The following is a 23,011-nucleotide window of genomic DNA, read 5'->3' as shown; positions in this document are numbered from 1 at the left end:
ATATTTAAAATGTTTGCTTAAGGCTAGCCTGAGATGGGCAAAATAGATGATAGCCACATAACTCGTATTCTTAAGTTTAAGAAGCAAACTAAAAAATAAAACAATTCTAAAAGACAAATTAAAAAAAGGATGATAAATTGTATCATTTTTAAAGAACAAGGCTTATACCTAGAAAACATCTTTTATCTTTCAAACCTAAAATGTGCAGTATTTTGTTATCAGTGCATTGATATTTATGGCACTTACTCATATTTCAGGTACTGAAATATAATTGATTTAGAGATTTTGTCTGTCATGTAACTGTGCTAAAGGCATGCACAAATGTGCACACATGCACATACAGTACATACAGAGTGAGTAACTATATATATAGTGAGTAACCTAAGACTCTAGATTTGTTAGATAAGGAAGATTTCATCCTGCCTCAAAGTGCAAATGGAGAATTTCAACCATATAAACCAAATATTAGCATTTTATTTCTGTAACACAAACATTCTGTGTTTTGTTTTTGTTTTTGTTTTTTGAGACAGGGTGTCACTCTGTTGACCAGATTGGAGTGCAGTGACACGATCATAGCTCACTGTAACCTTGAGCTCCTGAGCAGCTAAGTTTTAAAGATTTTTTGTAGAGATGGGGTCTCACTATGTTGCCCAGGTTGGTCTCAAACTCCTGACCTCAAGTGCTCCTCCTACCTCAGCCTCCCAAAGCACTAGGTTTATAGGCATGAGCCACCACTCCCAGCCTCTTATGTTACTTTGTATAATAGTACTTTGCATAACAGCCTGAAATGCTCTAGTTTTTGCCAGTATACTTTACATAATTTTGTAAACAATCGTAGTGGTGTAGAAGATGAAGGACACTAAGAAATTGTACAACAAAAGGCCTTCTTGGTTTCCTACAGCTGCTAGTATCAAAAGACACCGTGAAAAGGCAACAGGCTTTTTCTAGGCAATGAAAGCCTTTTGGGGGAGAAAAGAAAGTGGACTACAGGTTAAATCTAGGAATGACTATATATTGTGAACCTTGTTTAAAATGCCTTCAAGCCTTCTAGGGGTTTGTGAGCCCCTGGGATTTCTTTTTCTTTCTTTTTTTTTTTTTTTGAGACAGAGTCTCCCTTTGTTGCCCGGACTAGAGTGAGTGCCGTGGCATCAGCCTAGCTCACAGCAACCTCAAACTCCTGGGCTTAAGCGATCCTCCTGCCTCAGCATCCCGGGTAGCTGGGACTACACCCCTGGGATTTTTGAAAGGTGTTTGGGAACTGGATGGAGGGTTGGTTTAGGTCTTTAAAAGCGAATATATTTCTATTTCTATTTTATAACCGAGTAATAAACCAATTACATATATGTTTTATACACACGCATTTATTTTTCACTTCAAAACAAAATGGTCTGAGCTCTTTCAAGTGTATATGGAGAAAGCAGGGGGCAGGGTGGAGACCATTTGGTGGTGCTCACTGACTAGGTTTCTCAGTTGGCCTACCTCTCAGCTCACCATGGCTAGTAACCAGGATGGTTGTAACCATTTCACAGTATTCCATCACTTTTATTCTCCTTCATATATTGTTTCATTTATACTTTTTTTTTAAATTTCAGAATATTACAGGGGTAGAAACATTTTGGTTACATAAATTGCTTTTGTACCATTTGAGTCAAAGTTATACGTGTGACCATCACCCAGATAGTGTACATTGTACCTGTTAGGTGTGAATTTACCCATCCTCTTATTTATACTTTTTACATCTATTGTTTTAAAGACAGGAAGAAAAAGAACACAGATACAAGTCACAATGCCAGTTAATGAGAAGCTTTAAAATAACAATAATTCTATAAATTCACCTCAAGATACTCTTTACCAGATTCATGAGTTACATTTGTCTGATCAAAATTCTTATAGTGCATATCAAGATGTTTCTTATACAGCAAAAATTAGTAGAAAGAAAAACATGTGGCCATTATATTCAAATTGGCTTTTTAAAAATTGAGAATGAAAACAACCTGTTTTTTTGAGGTTAAAAAAAATCTTGCAAAATTCAGTCTGGTATCTTTTATTTTTTTCCCCCCAAGATCCGAAGAAAAAGCCAGCTGATTAAGTTCAAACCAAATATTAGATCATGAAAACAGCTTTTGTCTATTTTGATATAAGATACAATTCAATTTCAATCTTTCTTTAGTACATATTCTGTCTCCAAACTAGATACAAAATAAAAATTGTTTTTAAACCTGATTGTCAAGAAATCTGCTTTCTCTTATACAATCAATGAAAAGTAAATTAAATAGCATCTGTCTATGGTCATATGGAAAAAGTAAAAATTTATCATATATAATAAACACATATGAATATTAAAGACCATATTTTAAATAAACTTGATCATATATAGTATTCCTAACATCATTGAAAAAAGAAGATAATAAATCTTTAATAATATGATTATAATAAGATGTTTTACTTAAATTCCCTTTCTCATACAATACAAAAATGGCAAAATGATTAAGGGAGTTTGCAAAATTATGAATTTTAGTGAAAGGGATTTGGAGTAAAAAAAAAATTGAGACTATGAGGATAATGTCTGCAATCAGTCACCTGAACCGTTTTTAACATTCAAAAGACTTATGTGGCCAGGTGCAGTGGCTCATGCCTGTAATACCAGCACTTTGACCTCCAGAGGCCAGGAGTTTGAGACCAGCCTGGGCCATAGAGCAAGACCCCATCTCAAAAAATATAAAAATTAGCCAGGCACGATGGCACGTGTCTGTAGTCCTGGCTACTCAGGAGGCTGAGGCAGGAGGATTGCTTGAGCCCAGGAGTTGCAGGCTGCAGTGAACTATGATTGTGTCACTACAGTCCAACCTAGGTGACAGAGCAAAGCCCTGTCTCAAAAAAAAAAAAAAGAACGAAAAAAAAAAACAAAAAAAGACTTATGAGAATAAAAATGTTCATTATAAGCAAAATAAATCTTACCCCTTCCTGTCCCTCAGGAATTACCCTCCAGTTTGATCACATAGAAAATAAAATTTATATCTTACTCTATTTAATCTATTTAAAAATGCACATTGTCTGTTAAATCAAGATGCATCTTACAATCAGTAGCATCTTAGAATAGACACCAGCCAGGCCTCATGCAGTTGTGACTAGTTCAGATTGCACATGTGTGAACATCAAATGAACTGGCATCAAAACTTGCATAATAGAAAAAAAAAAAAACCTTGCAGAAGGGTGTCAGTGACTTGGAATTAAACCCTGCAAGCAATTCAAGCAAGAGAGATTTTTTTTGTTTTCCCCTTTTTTTAATCCCTAGGAAGCAAATGGTTGTGTAGAAGGAGTGAATCAGACATGTTTAGCAACATTCTTTAAGCAGGAGTCAAAAGTAAGCTAATGCTACTTAACTGCAAAGCCAGTTTAGGAGCCCAGCACCAATGACTCTTAGTTCTTTTATGGATTATTTTAAGAAATGCTGTATCATCAAACTCTTAATATAGAGGATGATACCATGGTAAACATAGACATCAAAGAGTCTAAGTCAAATGCTGAATGTGAAAACGATTTAGGAATACCTAAACTAATTTATTTTGCTTAAATTTGCATGTACAAATATGATATATGATAAAACAATCTATGTCCAATTAAACATATAACAGTCCTTTCAATAAGTATAAATAAACATTCTGATCACATCGTAGTTTAACTTGCAGTTTTTTGTTTCTTAATGATAACATAAAATAATGATGCTTCTTACAATGACAGCATCTTAGATTCAGTGAAAAGGGGTATGCGATTTGGGAATGCAGTACTTTCCCCTCTTCTCATAAAATGAGCTTGAATGACCTAAAATGTTGGTTAACTATACTGTGTTCCTAACTACTGATGGTTGTGTTCCATTTTAACAAAAAGCTGTGGGCTGTTTTTATTTTTGTTTGACACAGAGACTGGTTTTTGGCCCAAGACTTTTAATATCATGTAGTTCCTATTTAACTGTCCCTAAAGTATTTCTCAGGAGGAAAAATTCTAGTAGTCCAGTTTTGCATGTGTGATTTCTTTGAAAGTGTCGGATTTATTCTTGTTTCCTTTGCTAGGGGTGCAGGCTGCATCTTTATTGAAATGTTCCAGGGTCAACCTTTATTTCCTGGGGTTTCCAACATCCTTGAACAGCTAGAGAAGATCTGGGAGGTAAGAGAATAATTTCTCTTAAGAAAATGAAATATCTGCATTTCAAATTTTGAACCAAATTTGCCTTACAGACAAATGAAGCAGTCCATCTGCTCTGAGATATTAAGCCATATATTAAGGCTGTAGAAACTGTGGTGTCTGCCACAGGTGTGAGCCCCTCGGGGATGCGCGGTCAGGAAGCCCCCTGTTGATCCCACAGCAGCCCATGAATCCGTCCCATTGATGACATTTGGGTCTCCCGAGCCCTATTATTACTGTTGTATCAACCTCTCAGGACAATTTCTGCCATTTCTACTTAGCCACGTCCCTGCCTTGCCACCTCTAGTTCTAGTTCTACCATTTGGCCCTGGACCTTTGTCAACTGAAGATAAGGCACTACATTTTCATAGCAGTCTGATAAAACAAAGGCTTTCTTTGTTAGTATGAGAGAAACATACTATTTATCATGCTCATCCGCAACCAGATTCCTAAGGTGTCAAGGTGCCTTTGTGTGTGTGTGTGGTTCGTTTCTTTATTCATTATTTATCCCTACCTCATTTGCACCATGATGTGCTTTGTTTTATGTCCCTTATGTAGTACTATAGTCATACTATAGTCATAACGTAGTCATTTGTATATTTCCTTTCTTTGGTGATTTTTAAAATTGTGTAAAATATACATAGCAATATTTATCATCTTAACCATTTTTAAATGTACAGTTCATTGGCATTAAGTATATATACATTGTTGTGCCACCATCACTGCCACCCATTTCTAGAACTTTTTCTTCATCCCTAACAGAAGCTCTGTACGCATTAAACAATAACTCCCCATCTCTCCTCCCTCCCAGGCCCTGAATTTTCCTGTTCTAGGTACAAGAATCCTATTCCACCTCGTACAAGTGGAATCATACAATATTTGTCTTTCTGGCTTACTTCACTTATATTTTCAAGATTTGTCCATGTTGTAGAACATGTCGAGCTGCTTTAAACTGGGGCAGGGGGACTTTATCACTTGCCATCCTGGATCCTGCTCCTGGTCTTCTGGCTAAAATAAAATGTACTTTGTGAAATGAAGATATTTTATAGAGATTAATCACTGACATTAAATTTTCTTTTGGAAACATGGGGATTATTATGAGAGGACATGGAAAAAATTGGGAAGCATTCACAAACTGAAAACATTTTCCAAGCTCAAAGACTTTTTCCTCAAAACTCCTGTGTAAAATAAATAAATGCTATCTTCAAATCGCATCATTGGATACTGTAATATCATCAAAGCTGGAGGCAAACTAATGTAATGGCTTTGGAGTCAGAAGACCTGGGTTGGAATTAGGTCAAGTTTCCAGGACTGGCCTTGGTGACTAATACTGGCCATCTGAAGGATGTTTTAGGCAATTCAGTAAATGAAAGAATTTGGACTTGAATTTGAACATAAAGTACTAACAAATGAGTGATACATACCAGAAACAAGCATGTCTTAGCATGTCAGTCCAACAGTCCTGCCCGGGAAGCCACATCCACATCTACTGTTATCCTGATCACGCTACAGTAAATCAAAGGAACTTAATTTGACATTTAAGACAACTCATTACAAATTTAAAACAAGTAAACATATTACAAATAATAGTGGCCTGGAGTCAGAATTGATGAGTTTTGAACACAGCTCCAACTTCCAGTATGAGGTAGTCGTGTAACCAACCTTTCTGGATCTCAGAATATTTGATTCTCTAGCTACATGAAGTTGTAACTTCTTTAAACAAAATGTAAAGAGAATATTGCAGCTCCTATCATTTTTTTTTTCTTTTTAGAGATGAGATCTTGCTGTGTTGTCCAGGCTGGAGTGCAATGAGTATTCATAGACATGATCATAGCACACTGCAGCTTCAAACTCCTGGGCTCAAGTAATCCTCTTGCCTCAGCCTTCCAAGTAGACTGTAGGCATGTGCCACTGCACCCAGCTCAACTTTTTTAGTTTCCCCATATAAGTGAGATCATGCAGTGTTTGTCTTTCCATATCTGGCTTATTTCACTTAGCATATTGTCCTCCAGGTTCATCTATATTGTCACAAATGACAGGATTTCCTTCCTTTTTAAGGCTGAATAGTATTCCATTGTGTATATATACCATATTTTCTTTATCCACTCATCTTTTGATGGACACTTAAGTTGATTCCATATCTTGGCTATTGTGAATAATACTGCAGTGAACATGAGAGTGTAGATATCCTTTCAACACATTGATTTCATTTCCTATGGATGCATACCCTGTAGTGGGATAGCTGGGTCATATGGTAGTGCCATTTTTAATTTTTTGAGGAACATCCATACCATCTTTTATAATGGCTGGACTATATTTCCACAAATAGTATGCAAGTGTTCCCTTTTTTCCATATCCTCACCAACACTTATCTTTTGTCTTTTTCATGATAGTCATTCTAACAGGCATGAAATGATATCTCACCATGATCTTATCCTGCATGTCTGTGATGATTAGTGATATTGAGCATTTTTTTATATGTCTATTGGCCATTTGTCTTCTTTTGAGAAATGTCTATTGAAGTCTTGTCTTAGTCCATACCTGCTGCTATAACAAAATACCTTAGACTGGGCAATTTATAAAGGATAGATATTTGTTTCTCACAGCTCCAGAGGCTGAGAAGTCCAAGATGCAGGCACCAGTGGGTTCAGTGTCTAGTGAAGGCCCAGTTTCTGCTTTCAAGATTGTGCCTTGTTGTTGCTTCTTCCAGATGGGATGAATATTATGTCCTCACATGATAGAAGGATGGAAGAACAAAAGGGCCTAGCTAGTTCCATCCTGCCCTTTTATGAGAGCATTACTCCCATCCATGAGGGCAGAGCCCCTCCAGCCTAATCACTCACTGAAGGCCTCACCTCTTAATACTATTGCATTGGGAATAAGTTTCAACATGAATTTTGGAGGGAACACACACATTCGAATCATAACAGATCATTTGCCCATTTTTTAATGGAGTTGTTTTCTTGCTATTACGTATTTTGGATATTAACCCTTTATCAGATAAATGGTTTGAAAATATTTTCTCCTATCTATAGGTTGTCTCTTCACTCTGTTGATTGTTTCCTTTGGTACGCAGAAGCTTTTTAATTTGATATATTCCAGTTTGTCTATTTTCACTTTTTGTTGCCTGTGAAGCAGTTTGGAAAATTATATAGATTACAAATAGTTACTGAATTTGTATTTTACTAAATCTGGTCTACACAAATGAAAATAGGAAAGCTATTTCAAGTTCTATGATATTTGATGTTAGAATTGTTTCTTTGAAAGCAGTGGGTCCATTCTAAATCTCCCAACCACAATTTTCTTCTACATTTATACAAAGATCTCACTCTTAGGAATAAAGACATATTGCAAAGTCCTGAATCTTTATTTTACCATGTTTCTGAAATGCCTGTGTGTGTATGTATGAGTGTGTGTGTTTACATTTAAATAATAGCCATCATCACTTTCTGACCAATTTCTAAAGCTCTAATTCTTTCAATAAGTGTTTTTTGCAAATAATCCTGGATTTATTTCTAAAATCAGAAAAAACTATGAAGACTTTAAATCCATTAATCAAAATGCCTTTATTTTCCATTCCAACAAAGGCAGATAAACAGTCCCTGTAGCTCACTGTGGTTTAAAACATAGCACTCACTAGCTGCCTTTTAAGAGCTTTCAGGGAGAGAGTAAATCAACAATTTTTGGTTTTCAGTTTCCCAGACAGTGAAGGGGAGATTTAGTGATTTCCTCAAGTGAAAAATAATTCAATCACTTTCAAATAGAAACTGAGCATCAAATATCCAAATCAAGTATATTGAATTTTTGTTTAAACTTATAACATTTCAAGCCTGAAGCTTTGAACATAAGATTTTTAAAAAGTTTTGATATCCATTGGCTTTTGTTGTTGGCTTTAGTTAAATATAATATAATTTTTGGGAATTCTGAGAAATTTCACCTTGGAGAAAGCATGAATGTAATGCTATATATTGTTTTCTCTTCGTCATCTTTGCTTTCTTTTCATTGTTCTTTGAAAGCAAAGAGGGATGTATGGATACATGGGAGTCACAACCACTTGTTTACACATGCTTCTGTGCAAGTACATACAATGGTAGGCTAGAAAAGAATTAGCTGCCCATCCCCTGGCCACCCCCACAAAAGAAGAATTAGTCCAGTTGGTTTTTCAAAATGGATTCCAGGATTCTTAGTGTTCCCTCAGGCTCAGGGTGGTTGATAGGAAAAGCCTATAATCCTCTCAGTCACTGTTCAGTTTGTTTAGGGAATGGATCAAAGAAGAAAGACTTTACTGGGTGGCATGATTTTTTCATGTATATGAGGGAAAATAGCACTACTTTTGTTTGAAGACAAGCTTAACAGGCACCAAAAGGTATACCTCTCAGCCAGAGTCCTAGTTAGCAAGCTGATAGATATTAAGGTTTCGGCTTCTTCATTGATTATATTCAGTCATTTTTGGGCAATTGACTTCCTGCCTTAACAGTTGGGCAGGCATCTGTATGCAGCATTTTACAGATGGATCCACTAGACTCTGGGCGTGATGCTTCTGAAAAGAGTTACAATGAGGTATGCTTCTGAGAAAAGTAATATATTGCAGTGGTGTAATGAAAACTACTAGTGTTGTATTAGAATTTCACAAAACAATGTTATTCTGGCTCACAGATATAACTGGCCATGGGCTTTTATGATTATCTTAAAAGAACGGTAACATAGTGCCTACTGGGAAAATCGTGGTGACAGCTCTGTCCAAAATCTGAACTGTCTTGGCTTTGTACTCCAAAAGACTTTTATTTTCATATATCTTAATTAAAAACTAGAGTTTCAATTTGGTAATCCAAAGTGTAGGCCAGCTCTTTTTCAAGTGATGTTGTTACCATTACAATCCACCAGTGAAAAACCAAATACCATATTCCAAGCTGCTGGCCACAGAGAAAACAAGCAAATGAGATGAATTTGATAGAAAGAACTACAGTTGGGTTTGAGGTCATCTTTAGCCAACATTCCACTGCCTGGAGGTCAGTAATCTGAATCCTTTTTATTCTGAGCATATTGGGAAACAGCTGAATGCCCATGCTGAGGTATAGTTTAAGCTGTCAAGTGTCTCTTGTCAATATACATATGGTCATCTGATACTAGGCAAAAGGACAGTTACTCCTGCTTCTTTATATCCCTAACTCCCAGCATGGCATTCTAATGCATGGTGACCATGTAAGAAATACTTAGTGACGAGAATATAACTTTAAGCAAGGCTGTATGCTCTGCCTCAGAACAACAAGTTAGTGAGGACACAGGCTGAGGACCATATGAATACATTATGGTGTTGCCCAAGAAACTACAAATGTTGGAAAGACTAAATTTCTTTCTCGTAGTCATCAGCTGGCGTAATGTGACATACATCTAATTCTTCCTTGTTCCTCCCTGCTCTGTCTTCAATGTCTCCATACCTGCTCCATCCACCTCATCTCCTCCTTCACCTTTCTTTGTCTTTCTTTGTCTTCATATAGGTATTGGGAGTCCCTACAGAAGATACCTGGCCTGGAGTCTCCAAGCTACCTAACTACAATCCGGGTAATATTGATCTTAGCTTCTGAATACTCTAAGAATTATTATATTAATAGTAATGTAAGGAAAGCATTGGCCACACCAACAGGGTATTGTGAACTCAACAGCAAAGATAGGTCTAGATGAATTTCTAGATTCATATATTCCCTGACTAATCCTTGTATTAGGAGGACACTGAAATAATAGTTGATGTTGGATCAGTTCCCCAACTCTGTAAAACATAAATAGGAAGCTAAAGAGAATTTGAAATGACTGTTACTGTAGGTTCCATATCCATTTTCAAATATCCAGTGGCTCAAGAGAACAACTCATAAGATGGTCTCGCTTTTGAGCCCCATAACTATTATGAATTTATTTGCTAGATTATCATACTCATAAAGTACAAACAGAAAATCTGGCCAGGTGCAGTGCTGTGTACCTGTAACCCCAGCTACTTGGGATGCTGAGGTGGGAGTACCGCTTGAGCCCAGAAGTTCAAGCCAGCCTGGGTAACACAGTGAGAACCTGTCTCTAAAAAAAATTTTTTTTAAGGAAAAAAAGAAAGCTAATGTAACAGAGGGAAGGTAAAGGCTTACTAGCCCTAGGGCAGGCCAGGTAAGATGTCTTTAGATTATACTTATCAAGAGTTCATCCATTGCTTCTAGACATGACAATAATTTTCTGTCATGTTTGGTCTGCCAAGACTGGCTGCTGGGGGTGGATTTGGAGGTGTTGGAGGTGTTGTCCATGGGGGACATCTTTGAGAAGTTGCCCCAAGGATACACCAGAGGGATCAGATTACTCAGTAGTCACTTTTTTTTTTTTTTTTTTTGAGACAGAGTCTCATTCTCTTGCCCAGGCTAGAGTGCTGTGGCATCAGCCTAGTTCACAGCAACCTCAAACTCCTGGACTCAAGCAATCCTCCTGCCTTAGCCTCCCAGGTAGCTAGGACTACAGGAATGTGCCACCATGCCTGGCTAATTTTTTCTATTTAGTTGTTTGGCTAATTTCTTTCTGTTTTTAGTAGGGATGGGGTCTCGCTCTTGCTCAGGCTGGTCTCGAACTCCTGAGTTCAAGCAATCCTCCTGCCTCGGCCTCCCAGAGTGCTAGGATTACAGGCATGAGCCACCACGCCCAGCCTACTTAGTAGTCGCTTTAAGGATGTTCAGACAGAAGGGAGGGGACAAGCAATGAGCCACAGGATGACGGACCATATCAGAAGCTGGAGAAACCAATAAAGGCCATGCCAAAGCTGGACTCTCACTGGCAGGATGAAAGGGAAGGTAGATATGTACAGATATGGACAAGATTAAGGTGAATATGCTCCAAGCCAGGTTGTCTAGTCTTTATAGTCCCACATTGTCTCATCACTAAAAAATGACATCTTCACAAATTATTATCATTACTTTGATATGAGATTATCCTGGAAGGATGTCATGAGAGCAAGAAATTGTAGGGAGATTAAAAAGGTGATTAAAGAAGAAAACAAAAGACATAGAAAGCTGGGGCCTTTTCTTTTTCTTTCTTTTTTTCTCCAGCATCTAATACTTTTGCTCAAGCAGTTCTACACAGGGATCAGGCATCTTGAACCAACCAGGATTATGGAACCCCCACAGCAAGCTAAAGACTAACTGTGAAATCCTTTCAGCTGCTTTGGCCTTAGAGTCATTTACAAATGGTTTATGATTTCTAACTATTTTGCTAGAGTTTAATGCCTAAGAAAAATGCCACCCTTTGGCCACAGGGCTTGGAATAGTGCTTGTTTCCATTGGTCTGAGATAGAGAGGAAAAGAACAAGCTTCTGTGGAGACTGTGGTCCAGTCTTTGATTGCTCCTATCTCCAGCTGCCATGGTTTCTAGGAGAAACTGGTTCTCATGTTTTTCCTCCCTGACTATACTTCTCCCTGTCCTCTCTGCTCTCTGTTTTCTCTCAGCTTCCTAATATGGATGCCAGCAGAAGTTCAGGGTCACAGATGGGTTGTAGGAAACAACTTAAATGATGTTGGTACAAAGCTGCTGTGGTGAGCATATGCTGCTCCCCAAACTTCAGACATTGGGGTTTCAGGTTGGTCTGGCCGATAAACAGTGATCCTTAATATAGACAGTCTTGGTGAGAACAATAATAATAGAAACTTGGCCAAAGTGCTTCCCTGCCAGATTCTGTGCTAAATAAGATAACTGGGTTCCAACAAAACAGAGAGAAATATCTTGCATTTTTTGTTTTGCTGTTGTTTCAAAATAATGTACACCTTTTCTATTTATGAAGAAAATTCTCCAGGCCTAACATCAATAGGGCTCCTACTCTGCATTGTTTTTCTTGTAAGGATTTAATTTCATTCAAATAAGTAAAAAATGTTCAGGCACCTACTATCTGCCAGGCCCTGTGGCGTGTGCCAGGGCTGCGTGGATGGATATGGTACATTCTTGGATCTCTAGAGTTTGGGTTTGTGTTCATTCATCCACACTCTTTCACCAGTTCTCCTTGTTACTGGGGCACTCATGTGTGAGCCCTGCTTCCATGGAAGACATCTTAGCCATAGCCAAGATGTCTAACTCTGCATTTGGAAATCTTAGAAGTCCAGCGTGTCTCGGGTGTGGGGTCAGTACTATTGATAACTCAATCCTAAGGACTATGTTTTAAAAGGGTCATCAACATCTGTGTTCCAGGAACACCCTCTTATGTGAATCGTAAGTCTGTTTTGAGCCCGCCCCCTTCTGTCCCCATGCCTGAACTGCTGCTGCTGCTTCCATGAGCTTGAACCCAGTGATTAAGTGGAGCAGAAGATAAGATGGGAGCCAAAAAATGCCCCAGATGAGAACTGTGTCAACATCATTCTGGATAAGATTTCCATTCCTTTCCTTTTCATTCTAAGTAGTTGTAAGAGCCCCCAAACTTTGAACTCAGTCAGTACAATTTTGAGGGAACCTAATTGTTCAGAAGTTGGGAGGACCACCCAGTGTCCATCCACACCCACCCCGCCATTTCTAGCCCTTGTCCAGACTTCCTTGAGGAGGACAGTAATGTTTCTGTTTATACAGGTTTGTGAAAAAAATCACCTGGTGCTGACCCAGCTGAACAGATTTCTCTGACCAGTTAACTGTTTTCTTGGGGCTCTGATGAACACGATTGTAGGTTTCCTAGCCTTCAGTTCAGACTCTTGTGCCTGATTAAATCTGGGCAAGGTAAGAGAGTTGTATCATTTTAGAGACTAGTTCCTTGTTTGTTCATTCCTTCCCTCCTTCCTTCCTTCCCTCCCTCCCTTTCCCAGTCCCCTTCTTCCTTCCTTCTTTCCTTTCTTTCCTTCTCCCCCACTCCCCATTTTAAGCAAGCTGGCTGAGAACTCTGTGTCCTCTACTTCAAAGGGCCAGTTGTCTTATTTTGATGTGGGCAGATTGAGAAGTAGGCTTTGAAAAGTAGGCGCTTTTTTTTGTTTAATCTTTTCTCCTGGGATAGCTTTCAGAGCAATATATCCAAGTGTCAGTGAGGGGGTTCTGACGAACACAGATTCCCAGACTCTCAGCAGGATCATTCTCTAACAGAAATATAAAAGTGAAATATTAAAGACCCTGGAACGTGAACTCCATCTGCAGAGTAGCCAGTGTCGTGCCTGCTTGCACCATGGGAAAAAAAAAAAAATCTTGAAAAAAGAGGGAGGAGAAAAAAAGTGCTTTGAGTAAGAGGTTTACAGGTTTAGTAGAGCATAGTAACATCCCCTCAAAGAAGTGGGTGTTGCTCTGTGACCCCCCAAAATGCTCCTCCTTTGACTCAGCCGCCAGAACACTCACCCTCCCCCAGCAACACACCTCCTTTTCACATGCTAACTGAGGCGCCCCTGATTGGCTGAACAATAAACTGGTCACACTTGCTAAAGGGCTGCCTCTTTCACACAATTAGCCAAGACACATTAATCAAGCTGGCGGGGACTGGGCTGCGGGGGCCTCCTGCAGTGGGGGAGGGGAGGGAGTGTGGTGACCCTTAATAACAGTCCACAGGAAGCAATAATACAGAGGCGTGCTGAAGGGGGTTCCACTACCAGAAAGTCGGGAAAGGGGAAAGAAAGCCCCAATGGATGCCATATCTGGGATGGTCTGGATTTGCTGCGCAGAAGATCCCAGAAGCTTAAAGCAAACTGGTTGTTTGTCTTGGCTAAAATCTGCAAGACAGTAGTGTGAATTTAAAAGGTGGATTCCCTGTAGACATTTTTACAAAGTTCCTTCAGCCTTTTTAGTTCCCCCTGCCACTCCCAGAAAAAAGGCTTCGGGAGTCACCCCCATTTGGAGCCTCAGCACTTTGGGGCCACCTGGACAGTGGCAAACCCTACCGTTTCTGTTTCACCGTCAGAACTAATAGGAATGAAGCATATATGAGAAGTAGAGAACCGTTTAGAGCCAGTTAAGAGAAAGTATTAACTGCCAAGGTGTTGGTCTTAAACTAAGTATTTGAGGGACATTAAAATTAGTTAATTTTGAGAGAGAAAAAAAGTTAACATACTTTTAATCATATTTTCGGATTTCTCTTTTCCAAATTTCCTTTAAATAGATTTTCCAATGGCAATATAGAGCTGATAAAATCATACCTTAGAGACCTGTTTGCTACAGAATCGTGTAGGGCTTTTAAGAGAATCAACTAAATATTTAGACATTTCTCAGCTAAAGTAAACAGAGGCCTTACTCCTCTGGAGGTTGTCCAGTCACCATCTCACTAGATGCAAAGATCCTGTGATAAAGAGAAACTTTTTTTCCCTGCCCACATGATTGCAGCCCAGTTGTGGTTTTTAATGTGTCATTGATTGTTTCATCCAACTCCTTTTGCTCCACTGAAAGGGTCTGTCGTAGCTCTGTTTGCTTCCTTAAACACAGTTTCTGAAAGCGCTCACGCTGTGTGAGCTCAAATCCTAGCATTAATGTACTGCTGGGTTCATTTCACCACACTCAAAAGCGCTGAGTTTAAATCCCTCTCAATTCCATTTGAGGCACCAGAAGACTTTATCCTTCTCCACTAATGGTTCCAAGTTTACATCTAGATACTGGGGGTCAAGGACAGGAGAGGATTTAGAAATAACAGTGCATGACATTAGTCAATGCATTTGCCAAATTGGCAATTAGTTCCTGATGTGCGTGCAAAGCATTTTATTCCTGTCTCTTTGATGCCTGTTCCCATAGAGAAGGGAATAGAGTCCACAGAGGCCTTCAAACTTTTAAAGAAATATCTGCTGAAAATCATGCCTGATTTGTGACATGAGTTCAGCCGCGGGGAAGCATCCGGGATTATCCTGGTTCTTTCAGTCCGAGGAAAGAACACTGCACATGGGAAGTTTTTCCACTGGAGGAACTTAGTGGAAATCAAAAGGCAGGAAAGCGGTACTAAAAGCCCCGCAGGGACCAGAATCAGATGTACTGCAAACGACAGGCCAAGGGATCCTGCTGATACCCCGTTGTTTTTCAGCATGCTTGCTTTATCAACTTCTGACCACCAGGTGGAAGCAAGAAACAACAGGGCTGGCAAACTGATATCACACGGCATTGTATTAATATTACAACAATGTAGCCTCACTCTTGGAATGTCTTATTTTGACCTTAAATCCAATGTGAGAGCTTCACTGCATCTGACACCACTATGGGACAGATGATGATTAAAATCTAAAATAATCCTTGTCCCCACTGGGATGATAAAGAGCTATTATGCTTTGGGCTCGAGGGGTTCTGAGCAAGTGTCTGTGTGTTTGCTGTGAACACAAGCGAAGATGTGCATCTGTGTCGGCATCAGCTGTCAGCCGAGGGAGTTATTCAGTGGATTGAAGTAAGGGGGAAAATACGGATAAGAGAGGCTTTAATTATGGGCATCAACTCTTATGTGGGACTGTAGTCTGAGCTCCCGCTTTTACTATCTGGGGGAACTTGAAGTTACTTATTTCCCAATTCCCTAATCTGCAAAATGGGAGAAATCCTTTCATTTTAAAAATGTTCCCTATGTGCCAGGCACAGAACATACGTAATTGCCAAGATCAGTACTGAACGGAGTAGCCCGATTCTGCAGACGAGGAAACAGAGGCTTTCTCCCAAGCCTACACAGAGGCATTTTGTGGTTGGAAATCGGTCAGATCTGCATCCAAACCTTGTTCTCCTTTCATTAATCATCTTGGGTCCTCCCGTCTCATTTTGCAGGTTGGTTCTGAGAAATCAATGAAATTATTGAACTGCATCTGCTATAGCGTCTAACTTTTAGTGGGTGCCCAGTGCAAGTTAGTTCCCATTCTGTTTTCTACACAGTCTGGAAGTTCAGCTGCACGATGACTTGCCGTGGTTCAGACCTAAGGACAGGGGCATAAGAAATGATGCCATCTCTGTTTCTTAACGTTTAGTTCCCTTGGAAATCTTGGCCTCCTTCTAGATGTCAGGCACACCTCCTGGTGCCGGAACTGACTTTTGTTTTTTGCTTGTTTGATTTAAACCTTGCCTGAATCTTTACCTCATAAGAGCAGACTCTCAGTTTTCAAACACCTGCCTAAGTCAGTCTGAGCACTTGTTAAGGCCATCCCTATCTGGTAATGGGTGCATTCTGTTCCCATACCTGATCTGCAGTAAGATGTCTGTCCATCCTTTGCCCACAGGGTCCTTCCCTGGAAGAACTTTTGTTATCTACATCCTACATAATGGGTATGCAGTAAAGGCTACTAAATCACAGATAGCTTAGTGTTATTTAATTTCACCCAAATATGGTGTAGTGGAAAAAGTGCTGAAGCCTTCTATAGAGCAAACCTATCTAGTATTTGACACATGCCCCTTTACTGATACATAATAGTAGTCAATAGATATTTGTGAAATGAAATCAATGACTAGCAATTAAAAAATCCGGGTTCTAGTTCCAATTGCACCCTCTAGGATTCTAAAAGTTCTTGTTCTGTCTGCTTTGCCAAGAGCAAAGTTATTATTCACTTTGTTACTACTGAGTAATAATAACTACTATTTGTTGAGCACTAGCTAAGAGTTAGGTACTTTGCATATAATATTTTACTTTGATTCACAACAGTCTGATCAGATAGGGGCGCTGTTATCATCCTTGCTTTATAGACTTTAGAGCTGAGGCTTTGAGAGGTGTGTGTCTTGCCTAGGGTCACCTGGTGAGGTAGGGGGTAACCCAGACTATCCAGGCCTGTTGGACTCCAAGGTGGTGTTCATAGCAGCGTTCCACTTTACCTTCCAACTAGCAAAGGGCAAATATTACAGTCTGATAATTCAAACAGTGCCCTAGACTGAGGATCAGCTAGTAACACTTTTCCAAATCCATTTCAAAATGATTATGTCTTTCCACCCAGACTTGATTTTAGAATCTGTGAGCTTGGCGACATGTTTCAGGAACTTAATCTGAGTGAAGTCCCTACCCTGGGACTCCAGCAGCCTCCCTCGCTGCAGCTAATGAAGCCACTGGCGTTTGCTGCATCTGTGAGCCTCGATTGGACTCATTACTGTCTCACTTCTGGAGCGTTGCCGAAAGCTCCTGGGGAGTTACTATTAACATCTTTATTAACCCGTCCCCCAAATCAGTCAGTGAAATTAATTTAGATACACAGCCACTTTGATCTTCATTAATAGTTGCTTCTAGTTTCTACATTTATTTTTAGTTTTCTCATCTTTAATTTATTTGGTGTCAATTATTAGTTTTTATTGAGGGGGGAGTAGATGATTTTAAAGTAATTAAGAATAGGAAAAATTGCAAGTGAGTAAAAGCAGGTAAAAAATATTTTTTCTAAAGTAAAACCCTGAAAATACATATAATTATTATTTATCAGTTAAAAAATACACAATTTTTTAATGTTAAAAAAAATAAAAATCAAGTTAAACTCTACCATGTTCCTTCCCAGTTCAAGAAGAAAAGAGGCTATGAGGTGCCAACTGTCATGGAAATGGCTAAACCAGAGGCTCCTTCTTCACCTTCATGGCCAGGGCCTTGCACCATCAATCTCTGTAAAACACAGAACAGGATACACGAGTGGGTTCACTTGAGTTACTTTTACATTTTAAGAATAAGGTTTCATAAATTTATTTCATTTTTGTTTTTCATCCAAGCATCAACTTCATATTCATTCAGCAAATATTTATTGAATGCTAGGTGCTAGGGACTGGGAGAGTGAAATATAACTAAGACATTGATACTTGCCTTCAAGGAATATAGTCTAGAAGGGGAAAGAAATAAATAGTACAATGTGGGAAGTATATTCTATCCCCTGAGGACCTTTAAGAACACTAGGAGAAAGGCCCTCTTAACTGGGGGAATTTAGGGATGGTTTTGAGAAAAAGAGATGCGGGCTGGGTCTCCAAGATGACTAGAGAAAGGTGGGCTTCTCCAGGTGACCAAGAGGGGAAAGATTCCAGACAAAGGAACTGGATGCAAAAGAATAGGAAAGCAAGTGTATTTATAATATACCAAGCAGGTAAATTGCCCAGGGCAGCTTAGGATGTTGGCCTTGTGGTGGACCACAGCTGAGGATTAACCTGGAAGGGTAGACAGGGGCCATATTGGAAAGTGCTTGGTAATCATCCTAAGAATTTGGACTTTGACCTATAAGCAAAGAGAAGGCATTGGAAGATTTTTTAGCAGGGAGGTGATATGGCAGGATTTAACTTTTAGAAAAAAATTGCTTGGAAGACTATAGAATAGAATTGGCAGCAAGCAAGACCAGACTCAATGTGGCAAGGAAAGGAGGGAACAGATCTAAAAAGTATCTAGAAGGTAGAGTCCATGGGAGGTTGTAACTGATCGGATTTGGGTTTGAAGGAGACACTTATCTCCATTGGGTGAGAGAACCACAGCACCATTCCTAGGACAGGGAATAAAAGAGAGAACAAACAGATTTGTGGGGAAGGTAATGAGTATAAGGTTACAAGATTTTGAGATTAAGATATCTGTGGGACCACCAAATGGAGATGTCTAAAAAGCAAATAGAAACCGAGTACAAGAGTCCAATCTAGAAATACAGAATAAATCATCTGCTTGAATCAGTTTTTAAAGTCCCAGGTGTGAATTAAATTGCCCAAGGGAGGGTGTGTAGAGAAAGAAGAGAAGTCCACGATGGAACCTTGGGGAACCAGTCCTGAAGGGCCAGGTGGAGGGAAAGGAGTCCTTTGGAAGCTGAGAAAGACCAGCCAGCGGGGCTGAAGGAGACCAGGAGATGATATTATAATAAGAATACCACAGAAATCATGTGACCATAAGTTTGATGGGGTAGGGCTAGGTACAATGTCTGTGTATTCTTACTGCTGAGCATGTGGCAGCTCTTAAATATTTGTAGAGACTGCAGGGAGTGGCAAATGTTGTCCAGTGATGCATCATCAAATACAATAAACACTGAAAGGCACGATCAAGCTATAGCTCAACAATCCTTTGTGGGGGTGGACGGTCGGGCCCCCTACTCACGAGAGGGGAGAGTCCTGAGGATGCCCTTCCCTGACACCTTCTCCACCCACTGGGAGCAAGGCCTGGCCTCTCCTTCCTCCGCAGAGACATTGGGAATAGGTTTCAGAGGATGGGATATTTTCTCAGAATCCATGGAAAGTTTTGACACAAGGTTAGAAAAGTGATAAGCTGCAAATATGAGTTGGCTCAAATACCAGGGAGCACCCTTGGTGAGAACATGAGGTCTTAGAGACCTCATGATGCTCAGAGAGGAAGCAAAACCCTGGTAAAGACTCCTGGAGCCAAAGACTGAGGAAGCCTCTGAGCCAGCTACCTGGGAGGAGTGGAGCAGGCAGCTGCCAGGGTATGAGTGTGTGCGAGTGTGTGTGTGTGTGTTTGGGGTAGCGGTGAGGGGGAGGTGGGAGAAAAAGAGCTACAGATTTTGGCAGTGCAATTTTAAAGTTACTGCTTAAGATAGCAAAACAAGGCTAACAACATTATCAACTATTTAAATATATGATATCTCAAGAATGCATTGTATTTGGGAAATTCCAGAGGTGTAGTTCAGCAGACTGCACTATAAGATAACCTTAGGGTGACTGTGGCAAGACTATAGTAACTAGAAAATGTTTTACCCTGAGCTAAGACTCAAAATGGTCCCGGTGATGTTTTACCAATCAATCAACAAATCTCTATTGACTAAGGTTACCCTATTGAATCAGTTGTGAAATGAGGGCTTTATTAAACATTTATGAAAATGGGCTATTTTTACTATGGTAGCAACAGTTCTGCCCTCGTTTTAATTTTACTCCATTTAGTTTGGAAATTTAAATGTTCTGCTTTATTTAGTTTTCTTTTGCAACTTACTTGGCTTTTCCTGCCTCAAATTCCAATTGAACTCAAATGAGAACTCTTTTAAAAAGAACTGCAGAGGGAGGAGATGAGGAAAAATCTGGTCTAATGATGTACTATCATCTTTGGAAGGAGAAGGGAAACAAGCTACCTCCAGACCTATTATTTTCAGAGGCTATTGAAGCCAGAGAAACAGGCTCCTCTTGAAATGGTGCTGTGTAAAATGCCTATCTGTTTGTGGATCATTCTCTCACTGATCACTTACAGCTTAACTACCGGGAAAAATCAATGAGAGAGGCAAGGTCATTCGGCATCAGGTTATCTGCCTGAGTGGGAGGGTAGGCCACAGATAGGTGCTGGGCTTTGCTTCTGCTCCGTAGCTGCTCCCTGACTGACCCTGGACACATCAATCCCTCTATCTCAGCTACTATAGCTACAACACAGATGTGGGAAGGCAGCACAATCCGTCTACACAGAACGTGAACCCTCAAGTACAAGATGTCACTCCCGGGGTCCTGGGGCAACTCTGATAAGTCATCCTCTTCTGGTAGAATTTATAAGAACCGAGTTTTCCCTTGTCATGTTTCCTCTTTCATGTCCTTGAGCAACATATTAGGTACATGTCAGATACTATGTTCTGCAATGTTAATATACATCGATTAGTTTTATATACATGATTCATTTGGAAGGACAACCACGTCACTTGAGTTGTTACAGATGAGGAAATGAGCCTCAGAAAAGTGTGTGTCGAGTTGCTGGTGAGTGGTAGACCCTGCCCTTTCTGCTAGACCAGCCGTCCTCTGTCTTAGCTCCTCGCTAGAAACATCTGGAGACCATTAAAGACATAATAACTGTACAACACCCAACCAATGCCTGGGCCCTCCCCAGACTAGCTGAATCAGACTCCAGGGCTTCCTTTTTTCTAAAAGCTCCCCGGGCAATGCTAATATTCAGCTCTGCTTGAGAACCACTGTATTAGACCATGCTACCTCTCCAAAATGGGAGGTGAAAACAAGAAAAAGAAAAGAAAAGGAATGAGACTAACACTTATTGAGCCCCTACTACATGCCACATGCTTAATCTTATCTACTCCTCCCAGCAGCTGGAAAATGGGTCCCCTTTTACAGTTTTGGAAATTTCTCAATTAATTAACCAGAGAGGTTAAGCAATTTCTCCAAAGTCTCAGAGCTCGTAAGTAGCAAAAAGGAGATTTAAGCCTGGGCTTGTGTTCGTGTTACTGTACCACACGGCTAAGAAACATACCTCTGGCCCACACTGAGGACTCAAAAGAAATCAAGCCAGATATAAGAACTGGAACTTGGAACAAGTTAGAATTTCAGGAGAAAGAAACAGTTATAGAAGGTTTCCAAGGAGAACAGTAAGGCAGAAATACTTGAGAGGGGAGAGAGAAGCATGCTACATCAGATAAGGGAAAGAAACAGGAAAAAAAAAGAGAGATAAAGAGTGAGAAAACACTTATGTTATACTTACTATCCTAATTCTCACAACTCTCTGCAGTGGGAACTATTATTATCTCCCTTCCACAGATGAGAAAACTGAGACCCAGTGAGCTTAAGCAACACCATTAGGTCACAGCTGGTAAGTGGCATCACGTGGATTCAAAACCTGGATCCCGGGTCCAAATGCCCAACCACGCCTTGTTTACACTGACCATTACTTTTCAAAGGAAAAGAAAGAGAAAGGAAAAGCAAATAGGAGGTATTTTGTTTAGTGGTCCAAGTGGGCACCTTACGTGCATTGTCCTGTTGGGTTGCTTCAGCATCCTTGTGAGGTGAATACTCCAGCTTGCGTTAAGAAAACTGAGAGTCACCTTGGTCAAAAGATCTTGAGTAAGGACTCAGCAAAACTGAAGCAGTAGAGTTAGTATTCAAACCTGAATTCAGCTAACTCCCAACCCATGTTCCACAAGAACAACACTGGAGTCAGAAATAGTATTTTTAAAGGCCAAAAAACACAGCACACAGAGCTCTCAGAAGGAAAACACACAAAATGGGAGAGGATTGAAATGGATTTAATTATGTTGATTGGAAATTGGGATATGACTGAATGAGGAAATATTTTAATTTTGTTTGGCCAGCAAAGAACTGTAAATAGGCAGCAGAAAGTGGGGTTTGGAAATAAACATACTAAACAAATGCCAGATATTCTTATCTTTGCTGGTTATTTTGAACTTAGGCACAATTATACTGAACAGAGAGTAAATAACCTGTCTGTGTTAATACAAGTGCTTCCCTAATGCTCACCTGGGACTATAAAGCACTGCAGAAAGGTCCCATTTGATTGCATCTGACCTTGAAAACTCACTGAAATCACTTTCTTTGATCACTTCTTTCACTCTATAACTCTTTAGCACTATAAATTCAATTTTTAATTGAAATTACTTTTGAAATTATACAATAATACTGTATATGCTTTTATTAAAAGAAAGTTTGAGAAACTAGGCATAAAAATAAAAAAAGATAAGCCCCTATAACCACTATCACTAGCTAGTGAGTAGTCTTCCAGGTCTTTGTATGCATATGCCAACATAAATGTCAGTATTATCAAAATAATTTTTTGCCCAACTATGATTAAATTCTTTGTTGTGATAAATAGTCTTCCGTATTCTGTTCATATAGGAGTTGGAGGAAGACTTTTTTTAAAACCAAAATTCTTACAGTTCAGGCCTAAAAAAAAGTATAAGGCAGAAATATCATTTTAAATGAGAGTTGAAATATTCTTTTCTCAAATTGGAGTGAGAAATAGAAGGATTTTGCACCCCCTCAAAACTCCTCTTATGGCCGTACATAGAATCAGCATTCAACTAGTAATTCTAGAATGAATGAGAAATTGTCCCCTTTCAGGGTGGTTTTAGTTTGTGTTAAATAGTGTCAAGAATAGGCCGGGCGCGGTGGCTCACGCCTGTAATCCTAGCACTCTGGGAGGCCGAGGTGGGCGGATCGTTTGAGCTCAGGAGTTCGAGACCAGCCTGAGCAATGAGCGAGACCCCACCTCTACTAAAAATAGAAAGAAATTATATGGACAGCT

The 23,011-nt window shown here is 39.6% G+C and overlaps 1 protein-coding gene across 2 annotated transcripts in view; it reads left to right on the top strand.

Annotated features, from left to right (window-relative positions):
* The window catches only part of CDK15 (cyclin dependent kinase 15), a 76,628-nt gene that overhangs the window by 33,112 nt on the left and 20,505 nt on the right, over positions 1–23,011 (top strand). For both annotated transcript variants that reach the window (XM_069468689.1, XM_069468679.1), the window contains exons 9-10: positions 4,071–4,164; positions 9,681–9,744. In XM_069468689.1, the coding sequence (XP_069324790.1) occupies positions 4,071–4,164; positions 9,681–9,744 (158 nt within the window). The remainder of the gene's footprint in view (positions 1–4,070; positions 4,165–9,680; positions 9,745–23,011) is intronic.

The sequence above is a fragment of the Eulemur rufifrons genome, chromosome 1, assembly GCF_041146395.1.
Source record: "Eulemur rufifrons isolate Redbay chromosome 1, OSU_ERuf_1, whole genome shotgun sequence".
Lineage (NCBI taxonomy): Eukaryota > Metazoa > Chordata > Mammalia > Primates > Lemuridae > Eulemur > Eulemur rufifrons.
Note: the sequence above shows the minus strand (reverse complement) of the source record. Positions and strands in the feature narration are given on the sequence as shown.